The 15,153-nt window shown below is 40.1% G+C and overlaps 2 protein-coding genes across 5 annotated transcripts in view; both read left to right on the top strand.

Moving 5' to 3' along the window:
- LOC138978128 (ultra-long-chain fatty acid omega-hydroxylase-like) overlaps nt 1–3,237 on the top strand; it is a 40,037-nt gene extending 36,800 nt beyond the window's left edge. For both annotated transcript variants that reach the window (XM_070350775.1, XM_070350774.1), the window contains exon 12: nt 174–3,237. In XM_070350775.1, the coding sequence (XP_070206876.1) occupies nt 174–279 (106 nt within the window). In that variant the 3' untranslated portion in view covers nt 280–3,237. The remainder of the gene's footprint in view (nt 1–173) is intronic.
- Nucleotides 3,238–5,281: 2,044 nt separating this feature from the next.
- On the top strand, nt 5,282–15,097 carry LOC138978120 (uncharacterized). 3 transcript variants are annotated; one of them, XM_070350762.1, is made up of 5 exons: nt 5,282–5,426; nt 6,129–7,274; nt 7,779–7,825; nt 9,999–10,145; nt 11,326–15,097. In XM_070350762.1, the coding sequence occupies exons 2-5, from the start codon at nt 6,746–6,748 to the stop codon at nt 11,407–11,409; spliced, it is 807 nt and encodes a 268-aa protein (XP_070206863.1). In that variant the 5' UTR covers nt 5,282–5,426; nt 6,129–6,745; the 3' UTR covers nt 11,410–15,097. The 3 variants fall into 3 exon arrangements, with proteins under 3 accessions (XP_070206863.1, XP_070206864.1, XP_070206862.1); XM_070350763.1 differs by having other exon boundaries at nt 5,282–5,557; XM_070350761.1 differs by having other exon boundaries at nt 5,282–5,644.
- Nucleotides 15,098–15,153: the final 56 nt, after the last annotated feature.

The following is a 15,153-nucleotide window of genomic DNA, read 5'->3' as shown; positions in this document are numbered from 1 at the left end:
GAAGAAACACCTATCCTTGCCTCAGTCGATTTTTTTTTAATATTCAATATTTATCACACTGTCAGACATATTTTCTGCTGTGTCTCTGTGTAACTGTTCTGACATTTCTGCTTGAAAAGCCATGAAAAAGAGCTAAAAAAAAACTACCAATTTATTCTGGTTTGTCTTTTCAGATTCAGCCTCTCTCTGGACCCAAACCACGAAGTTCTGCGTGCGCCGTTTGCCACTTTCAAAGCCGAGAAGGACATCAAGATGTTTGCCACACCACGTCTTCACTAAAGGCGGCATTTCTCAACATGACAGTGGAATGTGACTGTATCTAGGATAATAAAATAGAGAACTTTAATATCTTACAGGCTAAATATTTCGCCTCTTAATGAAAAGATATGGGTTATATGTGTTTTCTAGTTTTACGCCCTCATGGCTTTGGACAAGATACACAAGTGTGTGTGTGTTTAGGTGGTATGAGCCTTCTGCACTTATATGGCAGAATGACCGAGGTCTTTTACGTGCAAATGTGGTGACATGGGGGTGGGACATGGCTACCGTCTCTGGGTCTGCACATAAAGTTGACCCGTGTCCATCTCAGCCCGGATTCGAACCTGCAACCTTACGCAAGGACTGTCGTCTGTCGCATTTTCAAAAGGAACTAAATGTCAGACTGTGTGTTGAAAACTAAAGTAAAATTTGAAATACCTGTGGTACCAGCAATGAAAGACATGTTTTTGGCTAGTCATACCTGTCTGTACATTGCAGGTCAGTACCGGTATATTTTGGTCCTAATGATTTGCAGAAGGGACAAAAAAAGGTTGTCCTTTTATTGGGAGGTGTCCTCTTACCAGGGGGTGGGGGTAGGGGGTTGCTCACATGGCAGGTACCACTATGGTACACTCTGAGACTATGTTCAACAGTTAAATATCTGGTATGTGTTTCAACAAGACTGTTAAATTCCCATTACATGCATAAAGAAGAGGTACGAATGTGTTCCATAAGGACTGAAACCACACAGAACTGTTACCTTGTCCTACACAGTGGAACCCCCCATTTAAGACCTCTCAAAATGAGGGAACATCAGGTCTTGGGAAGAAGAGAGTCTTAAAATGGTGGTAACTTTGCAGAGGTCATGAGCAGAACATCTGAGAAAACAGGGTCTGAAAAAGGAGGGAGTCTTAAACTGAAGCCTTAAAAGGGGGGTTCCACTGTAGAAGTGTGACAGGGGAGGCTACCACTCCTTTCACAGCAGACTCTGCACCCGAGTTGTTGGCCTTTAAGTCAACACCTCTGGATTGTGGAATTCTGTTTGTGATGGGGTCTGGTGGTTTCCGATTGTCTGTATGTTCATGGAAACCTTCGGGTTTGCATAACAGTTTTTAATAGGGCTAAGAAATTAGCCCTAACATGTTCAATCCTGTTTGATTGCACTTTGCCTCCCGAGGTGATCGTAGTGTTTCGGCACTCGGTTACAGAAGGAAGATAAAGAAATGTGCTTCATCAATCAAGACTGAAATTGTTAACTGTATGCAATCTGTTGCAAGTCCTTTTAAAGGCAGAGTGAACAATCTGTGATATTGTATGAAACCAATTAGTTACCGGTATTGACCTGTGTTCAGTTGGTTGCTTTGCTCTGCTGTACTGTAACATGCCGCAACAATTAAAGCCATATGTACTCGATGACTATACACGCTAATTGCTTTACCAACAGCTGGAGACATGCTAAATTAAGTTCCCTGCAAAATATTGTGGTCTAGGACCCCTTCAATGTTGAGATATGTTAATTTTCATTTTGATCTGGATCGTCCTATTTATAGATTTGGCAACACATGTAACGTTGATGCAAGGGAGCTAACACCGCGGCTTTGTTGACATCCTCACTTTTTCAGAGGCTAGAACAAGCTGTAATGCATGTATTATGGTCCGCGCATGGTGACATATCGTCATTATATGGTCTTATGGTGCGTTTGACATCGATTATGGGCAAACTACACTTTGTAATCACAGGAGCGCGTACATATGCCTTTAAGTAATCCAAAATTGTGAAAGGGTTAATTATTTTTGCTTCCCTTTGTTTATCAGATCATTATTTGTTAAATTAAAATGGACATTGGATAGTGCGGACCCTGATGTCAGTGTGTTTCACCAATCTGTGCTACCCAAGTGTTCCACGGGGACAATCTAATGGCAATGGACATAATTTTTTACTTTTTAAAAGACTAGAGTTACGTACCATGACCTGCAGATGATTAAAAGGCTTGCATGTTGATTTTTGGTTTCCTCTATATTTAAAGATTATAATCATGTCCTGTCCATCTTGCCCGACATATCTATTATGGTCCAAAATGTGTTGTTGATAATATTTTACCTTTTTTTAAGGCCATGGATAGTATATGCGTTATTTGTATTTTTCACCCAAATATGAAACTTTATACAGATCGAGACAGTCATTGCTCTCCGAGACCGCGCTTATAAAGCAGTCGAGGTGAGCAATGAATGTCGAGATCTGTGTCAAATGTCATATTATGGTCAAAATTATAAATAACATTTGTATGGGGATCTATTTTTATTGGATTAGTTAGAACATGCACTCTTTTGTTGTCTCGGCCAGCGGCCTAAAAATGAGTTTTGTAGTCAACCTCTCAAAGAAGGGCAATCAAGTGTTCAATCGATACATTCTTTCTCAATGTTGAATAGTATATGAATTTTTTTTTTTTTGGGGGGGGGGGGGGGGGGGTATTGTTTTGAGAATTTGTAATGAATGACAGAATGGTAGATTTGGTGAACACATGATTTTGTATATACATAAGATAAGGTATGATCTGGCTGACTCTCTGAAACATGGGCAAAATACCATCACATATTCGGTGCTTGTCATGTTTTTGTGTGCGAATGATAGTGACCATTGTGCATGCAGCGTAAAAGAAGCTTAACACTCTATTCCAAATTCGCCTAAATTAGGTCACATTAGAATTTGTTCATTACAGATCAAATAACCAAAGGGAAGTAAGCTAAATTAGGTCACATTAGAATTCGTTCATTACAGATCAAATAACCAAAGGGAAGTAAGCGCTCTAAATGTATTTGACATTTTTTGTTTGTTCATTACAGCCGTTTGGGGTTTTATAAGTGCACAATATCCTAGATCATTTAGAGTTTGCTTTGATGGTCTTCCTGTTTTCTGGTGCTGATCGACATATCCAACCCCATCTGTTACAGCTATGTTGCATTAAAGTTAAAACAGAAGTCATTTTTGCCAGTGTTGATTGTGACATTTGAATCATCTTATCTTCCAGGATAAGATTGATTAACCTTCACCGTGCTTCGTGGGTCATGGACGACCCAGAGCCTCACAAAGTCGTCTTTATCTCTAAAACTATTTAGAGTTTTTAATTGAGACTTCATGTAATCTCCAATCACAATACGACCTTCCTATTGCCCAACTTTTGAAAGATTATCTTTGTTAACAAACAAATTAACGATGACGTAATTTGAACTACACAGTCCGGATGATGTGGGTCGTGGACGACCCATATGGAATTACGTAAGGAATTTGATCCTTATTCGGATTGCGTGGGTCGTGTACGACCCATACTCTGCATAGAGGCGGAAAAACGTTTATTCCTATTCGGATGGCGTGGGTCGTGTACGACCCATACTTTTTAAGTTGAATCCTTCTTTGGAAGTATGGGTCGTACATGACCCATATCATCCGGACTGTGTAGTCCAAAGCGTGATCCGGTGAAGGTTAATGTGTGTGTGTGCATGTGTGTGTGTGTGTGTGTCAGAGTGTGTGCGTTTGTGAAATATAACACATACACAGAACTGAATTCGGATGTGGATCGAGCAGGGAATGATATGAGACAGGCGGTGTGAGAGAAAGCTGGGGCAAGGAACAGGAGTGAACAGCACACAGGTAACCCCATATGTCCTATGAGCGTGTTTTTGTCTGAGGTACGAAAAAGATACCTACACGTCCATGAAAGTGCCTGAGTCAGTGCGTGTGTGTTTGTATGGGTTGTGAAAGAATGAACACCCTTGCGGCTTTTCCTCAATTCCTTGTGGGTAACGGGTGTCGTATGGCTATCACTTTACATGTCATGTGAAGTTTATAGAAAAAATGAAGAAGACAAGATGAGGGTCACCATGGGGGAGGGGGGGGGTGTCTGCACGTGCACGTTGAGGCCAAAAGTGCCATGCACGGTGATCCACGGTGCACGGTGCACCGTCGTTACGAAAAAGCTCCATGCACGGTGCACGCTACGAGAATTTCCCCATTCACCGGGCGTTCTGAAGCTCTAACAGATGAACCCCACGGTCTAACAACACCGTTGGAGAGCTTTCCACTGCAAGTTGATGTTTTCTTTTGCACTCAGCGTCTGTTGGTGACGATCTCGGTGCTTCACAGTTATTTCCTAGCTCGTGGATGTGATGTATAATATTCTTTTAGAGTTTTTAATAATGTACAGTTAGATATTTGCTTTATTATCCTTTATTTTGTACTTGTTTTATTATTATTATTATTATTATTTGTACGGTTGATTGTGTGGAATGTAAGGTTGTGAGATTGTTATGTACGAGTGTATGCATGAAGCGCCTTTGTAAACGCCACGAGCTTCCCTTTGAGAAGGTGTGCGCGTATAAATAATCATTATTATTATTATTATTATTCCCATGCACGTTACGTCCAAAAAGCCCATTTCTGTTGCACGTGGTAAAGCATCGCCCCCCTCCAAGTTCGTCTGGGGATATCATCTGGAAGACGGAATCAGTTTCTATGAGACTATGTTTAAGTTTCATGAATATCTGTCCAGAAGTTTTCTCGGAATCGCTCTTAACACACACACACTGACACTGTGTGCGCACACACCACGACAATTTTTGTTAGTAAAAACTTGACTAAATGTAAAAAGACAAAAACATCTTGGAGAGTGGAATTTCAAGAACTTTTAATTTAATACACTTTTAGTTCTAAATAAACACATAGAGATCAGTTCAGTATGGTCAGCCCATGACAATTTGGTTTCCGAGAGAGAGATCGAGAGAGAGAGAAAGGAGAATAAGAGGATCTAGGGAGAGACACTAAAGAGAGAGAGAGAGAGAGCTCCGTTTACACATTCTTTGAGATATCTCTGTTATCTCAAACACACGCCGCAGAGAGAAAGATCGAGAGAGAGATTCTCCATTTTGTACAGAGTGACTGATGTGATCATAATTTAATTTTAGATTAGTGACAATACAAGGGAAGTAATACGCCAACAAATGCGCAGTTACTCCCCTTGCATTCACTTCCGTTGTCATGGAGCCAAAACCACAGCTGAGCGCTTGAATCGTGACCGTGGGTTAGAGTGGAGCCGAACCCCAAACACCGGGCGTTCTGAAGCTCTAACAGATGAACCCCACGGTCTAACAACACCGTTGGAGAGCTTTCCACTGCAAGTTGATGTTTTCTTTTGCACTCAGCGTCTGTTGGTGACGATCTCGGTGCTTCACAGTTATTTCCTAGCTCGTGGATGTGATACGTGCGCTTGCTTGGATTCGAGCTCGCGAAATGCTGAGAAAGATAGTAATTATCATGCATCGTCTTTGACATCTGTGTCAGTTGAGAGTACAATGGTGGAGGTTTTCTGTGGTATTTTGGCCTATCGTATAGGTGCGGATATTGTGTTTCTTGATTTGTGTGTGTGTGTGTGTGTGTGTGTGTGTGTGTGTGTGTGTGTGTGTGTGTGTGATCTCATCCCTGTGCACCACCTTACTTTTTCAGCGGTAAGACGGACATTAAGACAGGCAGGCATGCTGGAAGATAGAGACACATACGCATGCAGATGCTAATCTGTGACACTCCTTTTCATGAAAATTGTCTTTCCTTGCTTTTAAATGGTACATTTATTCATCAGTGTTTCTCTGCTGTCTTGGTGTTTCATTGGTTCTTACACAGCATCTGTTCTGTGCACGTACAGTCATAGAGACAAAGACATGAAGATATGCACACAAAAACTCACATGCACATACCCACATGTATACATGCAGGCAGGCACACATGCACACACACACAAGAAATTCCACTGTCACTGAAGAAGGGCTTGGTCAATCAAAGCGAGATACACAATCAGTTATATGTTGTTGGGTTTTTTCAGGTTAACCTCCAGCATTTTACCAACGTGATCCAACCAAAGCCTGGAGGTGGTCTGTGATGTGCAGTCAGTAAAGACTAGACCAGATCAACACTCTGAGGTCAACGCTCCTAGTGTATTCACGGGCCAGTCGCAGCACAGATCTTCACAAAACCCACTGTTCTGACCAGCTGAGTTTTACACAATGACAGAATTATTGTTACTGCTGGTCTGCTTGAAAATAATTGTGACACTTCCGCTCATCAAAAAGTATGGTCACCTATGTGTGAATGTAGAGAATGAGGAGGAGGCCTTCGCAAAAGCTCATATGAAATAAACTGTCTTTGACTTCAAGCTGTCAGGAAATACATTTTTTTTATCATGTTCGTGTGAGACCACCAGCATCATGAACTTGTACGCCTTTTAAGTTTATTGTTATATTTTCTTTTTATAAAAACCTCTGCATTTACAGCTGCAGAACTTTTCAGTGATGATGAAATAACTATACATCCAGCGATGCTTTTATACAATCCTGCACACTATACCCACTACACACTTTGCAGCTGCCATTTAGTTGCAATGGTAATGGCGGCTGTGATTTACCCTGACACAGTTTGACCTGTCCACTACAAACTTCACAAATGCTGACCACCGGTCTGCAGCTCTCTGGAACTCAAATCAACTACCTGGCAGCACTGACAGCACCAGGCAACATCCGCTCGGCCACCATGCCACGCAGTGCCACACAAGGTCCAGTTGCAGTCAACTTGCTTACAGCAAACTGCAAGGTGATGCAGCTGCACCAAAAGCCACTGGAGGTGCGTTCAAAGCTTGTTGTCAATACGACGGTGTCTGTGCTGTCTGTGTACGCTCCTCGACCCACACCCATGACCCGGGCGAGCACGAACACGTTCAACTCAAACAAAAACAAGAAACGGTCGAGCAGCACCTACCCAAAGCCCTTGTTGCAAAAAAGAACTAACAGCTCCCCGACAAGAAATTTGGAAGCTTCTCATGTTGTACGGAAATCTCTTCCCTCAAATTCATCGCCACTTGTAAACAGCATGGAGAGGAGAGTGACCAAAGTGTATCTGTCTCAGAAACAGTCTGCGCCTGTGAAAGATTGTGGCGTCCTGGTACCTGGGGCTCCCCCTGCCACACCCACCCCAGGTATGACAAAAAAAATACAAGAATGGAGGTGGGCGGGTAGAGAATTATGTGTGTGTGAGTGTTGGCGGGGGGGGGGGGGGGGGGGGGGGGGGGGGAGGAGGAGGAGATGTTAGATGATGTTTGTTTGTGTGTGTGTGTGTTTTTTATGTGTGTGTGTGATGCTGGGGAGAATTAGAACCAGAATATAATTTCTGACAATATTTTATAATTTAGTACAGTTTAATAGAACAAGACGGTGTGATTTATATATCATTGTAAACACCAAAACACATAAACCCATGTTCACTTCACATTCAGGTGTTAGTATTTGTAGATTTCCAATAGATTGAAGGCTCAAGGAGAGGGGATGTGGGGTTTCAGACAGGAAGGTTGAAAGAAATATGAACAGAGGTTCTTGCCTGAAAGATTTGTTGATTGATTGATTGACTGATTGATTGATATTTACAGCCAGAGCTTTTAGACTGCTATACATTATTTGAATAAAACCTTTTATGTTCATTTCAGACCATCTGAAACAGTATGAGTACGTGCCAAGCTTGACCGACATAAAAGTAAGTTATGGTTGCAAAATGATTTTGTGCTGACCTTTTGTTTTCTTTTAGCTTCACCTGTTGATTCATGTTCTTTAAACATGATGATCTGATACAAGTACAGACCTATCAATAAATTGCTCAAGGCTCCAAAAACTCAAACGTTTCGTTCTTTTACAAAGTAATCATGCAAGCTTCATTCAAATTTCCTGTAGAGCCTGGAGGATGAACAAAATAGTTGTTTTTGTTATTGTAAGTACATGTATGTAGTTTTGAGACAGACATTTGGCTTAGCCATATAGCCGCTATGGTCGGTGTAAAGTACACCTCTTCAAATCAGTCTGACTTGAAGGTGAGGACGAAAGTCGGACAGATGGCCAGAACAGCGCAGGGCAGTTTCCTTAAATGAGAGCAGTGTTCTGTATAGAACAGAGGCGCGTCAGCCGCGACGGTGCCGGAGCTAAACATTGGCGGTTAATACTGCTCAAAGCCCCACACACAGCACTGTAAATATTCCCCCTCCCTTCACCTCTCTCGCCACCATCCATCCTAATAATAATTTTAGCGGCAAGTGATTATTGGGGCAAGTTTATTGAAATCGCGATGGTCACATCGACAGTCGGACCACCGCTTTGCAACCCGACTCGGACTGTAATTGCTGGCAGGGTAACGATTTAGTACATTTCATGACCACCTACAGTGTTCTGACTGGCCAAGTTGAGCATTACCACTTCCGCATTATTATACTTGCTCATCAAAATGGCTGATATGAAAGAAGCTAGTCTCCGCCCGCTCAAACTAAATATGACTGAGACTTCTTGTAATTCCTTCGCGATGACGTCAAACCCTCTTATAATGTGATGCCTTCAAGACATAATCCTGACCCATCTTCTGGATCAATTACTGCTCCCTATGGATACATTTTGAAGAACAATCAAGTACGCTTCAGAATCCAAACAAGGCCCTTTTTCTATAGGCATATATGCGAGCATTGATCTACTACTCACTGAACGAATAATCACATTTTCTGTCGGATAACAATCGCAGTTGTCCAAATGGGGTGCCTGGGGAGAACAGCACTGGTAACAACCGGGCAACTGACATCTTCTTCGTGAAACCCAATTTTGTAGGAATACTGTATTTTACTTGTTCAACTGCAGTTTAACCAACTGGTTGTTTTTCTGGCCTATGAAAGTTCTGGCCGCTGGTCACATTGAATAAATCCTTTACAGTGGAACCCCTGTTTTGGGACCTCTTAAAAAAGTCATTATTAAAAAAGGATGGAGTCTTAACCCTTAGGCTGGTTGTCACAACATATGTCGCGCTACTTTACGTATACTGTCACCTGGTTGTCACGACATATGTCGCTCTACTGGCTCAGTCTGGTTGGGAAGGCTCCGTTGCACCCATTTCAGGGATGTTGTTACAAATTCACACCCATAGGACAAATGTCCTGACATCTCTTCAGAATCAATAGGACATTTGACCGCTTTCAGAAATTTCAATAGGACATCATAATTTTGTGCAAAACACTGTCCATGGAATGGCTCCAAAATCATGTGCACACACACATGCTTTAACACACACACATATATAGTATATATATACACCGAACATTTTTGCATACATTGTTTTATTAATTTAGTTCCAAATAGGACACACACAAAAGTAAACAAACATCTAAAAAGCTACCAAAACCTTTAGCACTCTTTTGTTGATTGTCTCACAAACTGCATGATGAGAAAAAAAAAAGTCTGTTTCAACACAGATTCGACAAAGCAGGAGTCTTTTTGCTGTCAAGGTCTATAACAAACCAAACAGGGTCAGCCATGGATATTAAAAGACCATTTCGGCAAATTTCCTGCTGTGCCGACACCATGTCCTGTACATGGTTGTGTCAGTTTCAGCGGCGACACTGTCATTGGCATGTCATTTTCAAGAATAATGCTCGCCGTGTTTTCTTCTGTTTTTGACACAAACGGACAATGACCGCGCTCAGTTGAAAACGATAGGACATCTGACCGCCATGCAGCTATGTGAATCGGACATTTGAGCCTTTTAATCGGTCTATGTCCGATGTCCGACGCCTAACAACATCCCTGCCATTTTTAACCTTACGCAGCTAGTGTATTATGTATTTTATTCTAGATAACTGCTGAAAAAGAATGTCATTATGATTTAATTCTGCATTCAGTCTCAGAGACACATGAGGCACAGACTGGAGAGGATCAACAAAGCGGATGCTGAACAAGCAGATAAGAGACGAGGAGAGCAGGCAAAGCAAGAGCAACTCACCTACAAGGAAAAAGTTATAGAACAGAAGAAAAGACAGCGCCAAGAGGTAATGAAATGTTTAAACATGTTTGTTTGTTCATTTGTTTTTGTTTTACAATTGCAGATGTGTTTTACACTTGATTTAGTGAAATGACGGGCGCAGTGGCATGGTGGTAAGACGTCGGCCTCCTAAACAGAAGGTCGTGTATTCGAATCCCGGTCGCTGCCGCCTGGTGGGTTAAAAGTGGAGATTTTTCCGATCTCCCAGGTCAACTTATGTGCAGACCTGCTTGTGACTTAACCCCCTTCGTGTGTACACGCAAGCACAAGACCAATTAAGTGCGCACGGAAAAGATCCTGTAATCCATGTCAGAGTTCGATGGGTTATAGAAATACGAAAATACCCAGCATGCTTCCTCCGAAATATAGAGTGCTGTCCCTTCTGGGCCGAGCGGCTGCATTTCAGGGCTCTCTCTAGTTCATATTGTGCGCCTCGAGTCGGCTTGTGGTGAGATATGTGCGCAATATAAATTTTCGTATTATTGTTATTATTAGTATTGCACTGCCTGTGTTACTCAGAGCTGCCAACTGTTACGCTTTCAATATAGCAATTATTGCTATGTTTTTAAGACAAATTGCTATGTTGACACGCGAAGGTTAAAATTGAACAAATAATAACAGCATGCAACAGTTCCGTCTTTCTTGTGAGTTCCGATACTCATTTCTGCTTTTCACTTCGGTTAGAAAAAATTGGTCCTAAAATATTGTGCACGCTGAAAAGTTGCATTGCAGACACTCTTTAATGGGCATTATTATGTTCCTAAACTAATTAAAATTGTGTATTCTTGCACAAGATTGTGTAAATTAGGATGTGCAAATACATTTTGGACAATGATCGATACACAAGTTAAACACTACGGTATTTGCTACGCTGAAAATTCGAAATAATTCTAAATTGTTACACTTGAGGCTTATCACAAGGGTTTGCAGGTCTGCTTACTTTGCGTGTTTATGTTACTGTGTGTGTCTGTTTCTGTACATGCATGCATGCGTGTGTATGAGTGTATACATGTGTGTGTGTGTGCAAGAGCTTGCGTGTGTCAGTATGCGTGTGTGTGTGAGTACGTGTTGTTTCATAATGTTGCACTGAAAATTAATGCACATGTATGTGACTCAGTGATGACATTGATATATTATTGCCACAGGTTTAGACAATTTAACAATAATTTTGTTTTATTCCTTTGCAGATTTATGCTCTGAACAAGGTGATGACAGATTTAGAGTACATAAACTTTGAAGAATTGGTAAAAACAAAAGGCCTCAATGAATGAGGGGGGTTTTCAACTGCAGAACACTATAAATCGATCCTTGCCACGTACTCTTCCAAAGTACTTAGATTGTTCTGTGAGAACATTCTGATTTGTGTGAGAATGATCAAGAATGAGCAAAAACTTCTGACCTGAGCTTGTTTGAGAACTTCTGGAAGTATTGAGCAAAGGGTGCTTTCACATTAAAACATGTTATCCCAAAGGGATGAAGGAGATTTTCCTGCTGGCTGCAAGGCTATAGCTGCAGCTGTTCATTTGCAAGGACATGTGTGTTGATACAAGCTGTTTTAAGGTAAACCCTGGAATCAATCAAAACTGTTTTTACCATGGCATAGAAGAATTACCAGAAAAATACAATATTCAGTGGAGTGCATGTGGATTGAAAAAACAATCAAAAACAAACAAACAAACAACAACAACAACAAAACAACAACAATTTTCTGATACCATCTGTGATAGCAACATTGTGCAATAAGTTAAGTTTGTAGGTTGTGATGCTATGTATTCCTCTGCTGATGAACAAGTCAGGAACAACAGCAAACCAGGTTGTGCATACAATCTTTTGAAACGCCTTCCTTCTTGTGTCACTATCTTGTAACCACAGCAAATATCTTCATGCCCAGTTTTACACGGGAAGAGCAATATATCTTTCCATTTGGACACAATACAAATCTACACTATAAGCTACTTTCTGCAGAGAGTTGCAATTTTTTGCTGGATTATTATTGTGAATGGCATGCACCTATGTGAATTTGCATTTAATTAATTCAGCAAAATAATTCCAGTCCTCACAGATAGAAGCCTGATGCAGATTGATAAGATTCAAGGCAATTGTCAGCTGTATATGGAAGGATGCTCTTATTTGTGACCCTCCACCACGGAATGAGTCGCATGTCACCTTTTCATGATTTTCATATTTTTACACGTTCTTAAAGAGGGTTTTTATTCTCTATCCAGTGGTGAAAACTGTTTTAGAACAGAGCGAAAACTTTTTGAGTTATAAGCCTGTGACTAAGGTGACCCTCACACTGTTACCAGACACTCCCCGGACTTATATTAAGCCTGGCGCAGAACCGCGCGGGGTGACATGCGACTCATTTCGTGGTGGAGGGTCACATTTAGTGTAAAGCCTTGGGGACAGCAGAGCTGTGGTGCTCTGTTAAGATGGTTTACAGTCATGAAGGAAGGTACAGTCGCACCTCTTGATAACGACCACCTCCCCATTACGACCACCCCCCCTCCAAAAAAAACCAACGGAAAAAATAAAAAATAAATAATTAACAAACAGACTTGGTTCTTTCTTATATATATATATAATTAATATTTCCATAATGACTACCTGTCTGTACGAACCATTTTTTTTGGTCCCTTAATTGAGTGGTCGTTATAGACAGGTTTGACTGTATTTATATAAAAGAAGTTATTTGTTGCATATATGTAAATATTATCTTTGCCTGTGTGATTATTGTGGGTTAATGTTTTTTCTGGCTTTCATGTGATATATCTATTTCATCAAGAATTCTGGCAAAACAAACCTCTAATAAATTATCATTTCTGACAAAGTGTATGGTGGGGAAAACCAAAATTATAGCCCGTACGTACATGCAGTGTGCATTTTTATCAGCATTTTGTTGCATGTGTTTTTATCAAATATATATATATATTATATACACCAGAACTTGCAATGAAAAAGTCAGCGTATACTATAGGACCTAAATGTACAGGAGTGAATACAAAATACATTGTATGATTTGTGCCAAAGTTTTGTTATTGTGAGAGTTGCCATACAAACCAGATCGAATCTCATGTATTTAAAGTACCGGTATTTACTGGAACTGCTGGTTCTGAATTCAAAGCTAGATACAAAACATAAGCATTTGTATTCATGCTTATAATTACATGTCAATAAATAATTATTACAGATGCCAAATTCTGATACTGTAATAGCATATTCATTTAACAACAAGACATGTATTGAGTGATCTCTTCACTGCCATATCAGGAAAAAATGCGATCATTATTCATTTTTCACTCATTTGTCAAAGGGTTTAAGTATTTTTTCTGAATTTATGAACCTATGAACCTTTCAGTATTACGTATGCTTGTAAATATAATATTTTGTAACTGTTGACTGAAATTTTGATTATGATTATTAATACATGTGGTAAGAATAAAAGGAGTAAACTTGGTTACCAATTGTGATAAATATGAATGTTAAAATATGGTTAATTTGTTTTGTTTGCATTTTGTAACTCATTTTGTAACTCAGGCTTATAACTCAAACAGTTTTCGCTCTTTTCTAAAACGGTTTTCACCACTGGATAGAGCATAAAAAACTCTTTAGGAACATGTAAAAATATGAAAATCATGCAAAGGTGACATGCGGCTCATTCCGTGGTGGAGGGTCACAAATGTCCAAGAAACTAGGTATTATTTCACATGGATAGATGCCCGAGGCATGACTGAAAGCTATAGCCTTTGTGCACCTGGAAGTGCCAAGCACAGCAACTTTAAGACAGTGAAAACTGGTGTTTTACAGAACAGTTTACCTCAGACTTAAAGCATATTCAAAGTGAGGATTGTTTTTATTTTTTAAAATTTTTTTTAAAATCAAAACATAATAGCAAAATCTCAAAGTATGTGTGAGTCCACTAACATGGACCACCTTCAACAAATCGAAGAAAATAAGAGCTTAAAGGCTATTTCCATTAATTTAGTAAGAAGCTTGCTAGTGAGGATTGTTTGGCCCCCCGCGGGTTAGGGGGAGTCCCATATTGGTTGGGACGAGAAAGAATTTACCTGATGCTCCCCAGCATGTCGTAAGAGGCGACTAACGGATTCTGTTTCTCCTTTTACCCTTGTTAAGTGTTTCTTGTATAGAATATAGTCAATTTTTGTAAAGATTTTAGTCAAGCAGTACGGTATGTAAGAAATGTTAAGTCCTTTGTACTGGAAACTTGCATTCTCCCAGTAAGGTAATATATTGTACTACGTTGCAAGCCCCTGGAGCAAATTTTTGATTAGTGCTTTTGTGAACAATTGACAAGTGGCTCTATCCCATCTCCCCCCTTTCCCCGTCGCGATACAACCCTTTGTGGTTGAAAACGACGTTAAACACCAAATAAAGAAAGAAAGAAAAGAATTGAATGTGTAATCATTAGGCCAAAAAAAAAAATTGTCTGTTTAGGGTAACATGACCAAAAAAAGTAGGGTCGGTAGGTAGGTATTTTTTTTTTTTTTTTTTTTTTTTTTTGTGTAAATGCTATGTTGGCTGAACATTCACTTCTTTAATTTGATGAATACATGTTTCAAAACTAACGTATAAATAAAACAGAGAGAAAGGGAGAGAAAGAAACGCCAAATGTCTTTTTTTTAGCATTTTTACCTCTTTTTTTTTCTTTTTTTTTTTTGAAATCAAAAAAAAGTTTTTGGGTCGGCGCCAAATCGATAGGGTCGGTCAGGTTACCCTAAACAGACAATTTTTTTTTTTTGGCCTTATTAAAGTGAACATAAACAATGATGTTACTGTAGTCTCTGTCAGCATAAGGCAGTGCTGTTTGTGAAAAGTCACCAACAAAACATATTTCATCACGATTTGGTCGAAAAAAATTAATGTCTTGATCAGCTGTTGAACTGAAGTAATCCCATGGCCAGGCATTACATTTATAATACACTGAATATATAACCGCTATTCATTCTTTGTGTGCTGATTATCTGTTGAGTTGTTGCTTTAAACTCTACGTCATG

The sequence above is a fragment of the Littorina saxatilis genome, linkage group LG10, assembly GCF_037325665.1.
Source record: "Littorina saxatilis isolate snail1 linkage group LG10, US_GU_Lsax_2.0, whole genome shotgun sequence".
In the NCBI taxonomy this organism is placed as follows: domain Eukaryota; kingdom Metazoa; phylum Mollusca; class Gastropoda; order Littorinimorpha; family Littorinidae; genus Littorina; species Littorina saxatilis.
The sequence above is the reverse complement of the archived record's forward strand: the minus strand, read 5'-3'. Positions and strand labels throughout refer to the sequence as shown.

Excerpts from the sequence above, each read along its gene's own strand:
- LOC138978120 (XM_070350762.1), top strand. The coding sequence starts at position 6,746 with ATGCTGACCACCGGTCTGCAGCTCTCTGGAACTCAAATCAACTACCTG. Across the intron at positions 7,275-7,778 it reads CCCTGCCACACCCACCCCAG|ACCATCTGAAACAGTATGAG; the intron begins GTATGACAAAAA and ends TGTTCATTTCAG. Across the intron at positions 7,826-9,998 it reads CAAGCTTGACCGACATAAAA|TCTCAGAGACACATGAGGCA; the intron begins GTAAGTTATGGT and ends TTCTGCATTCAG.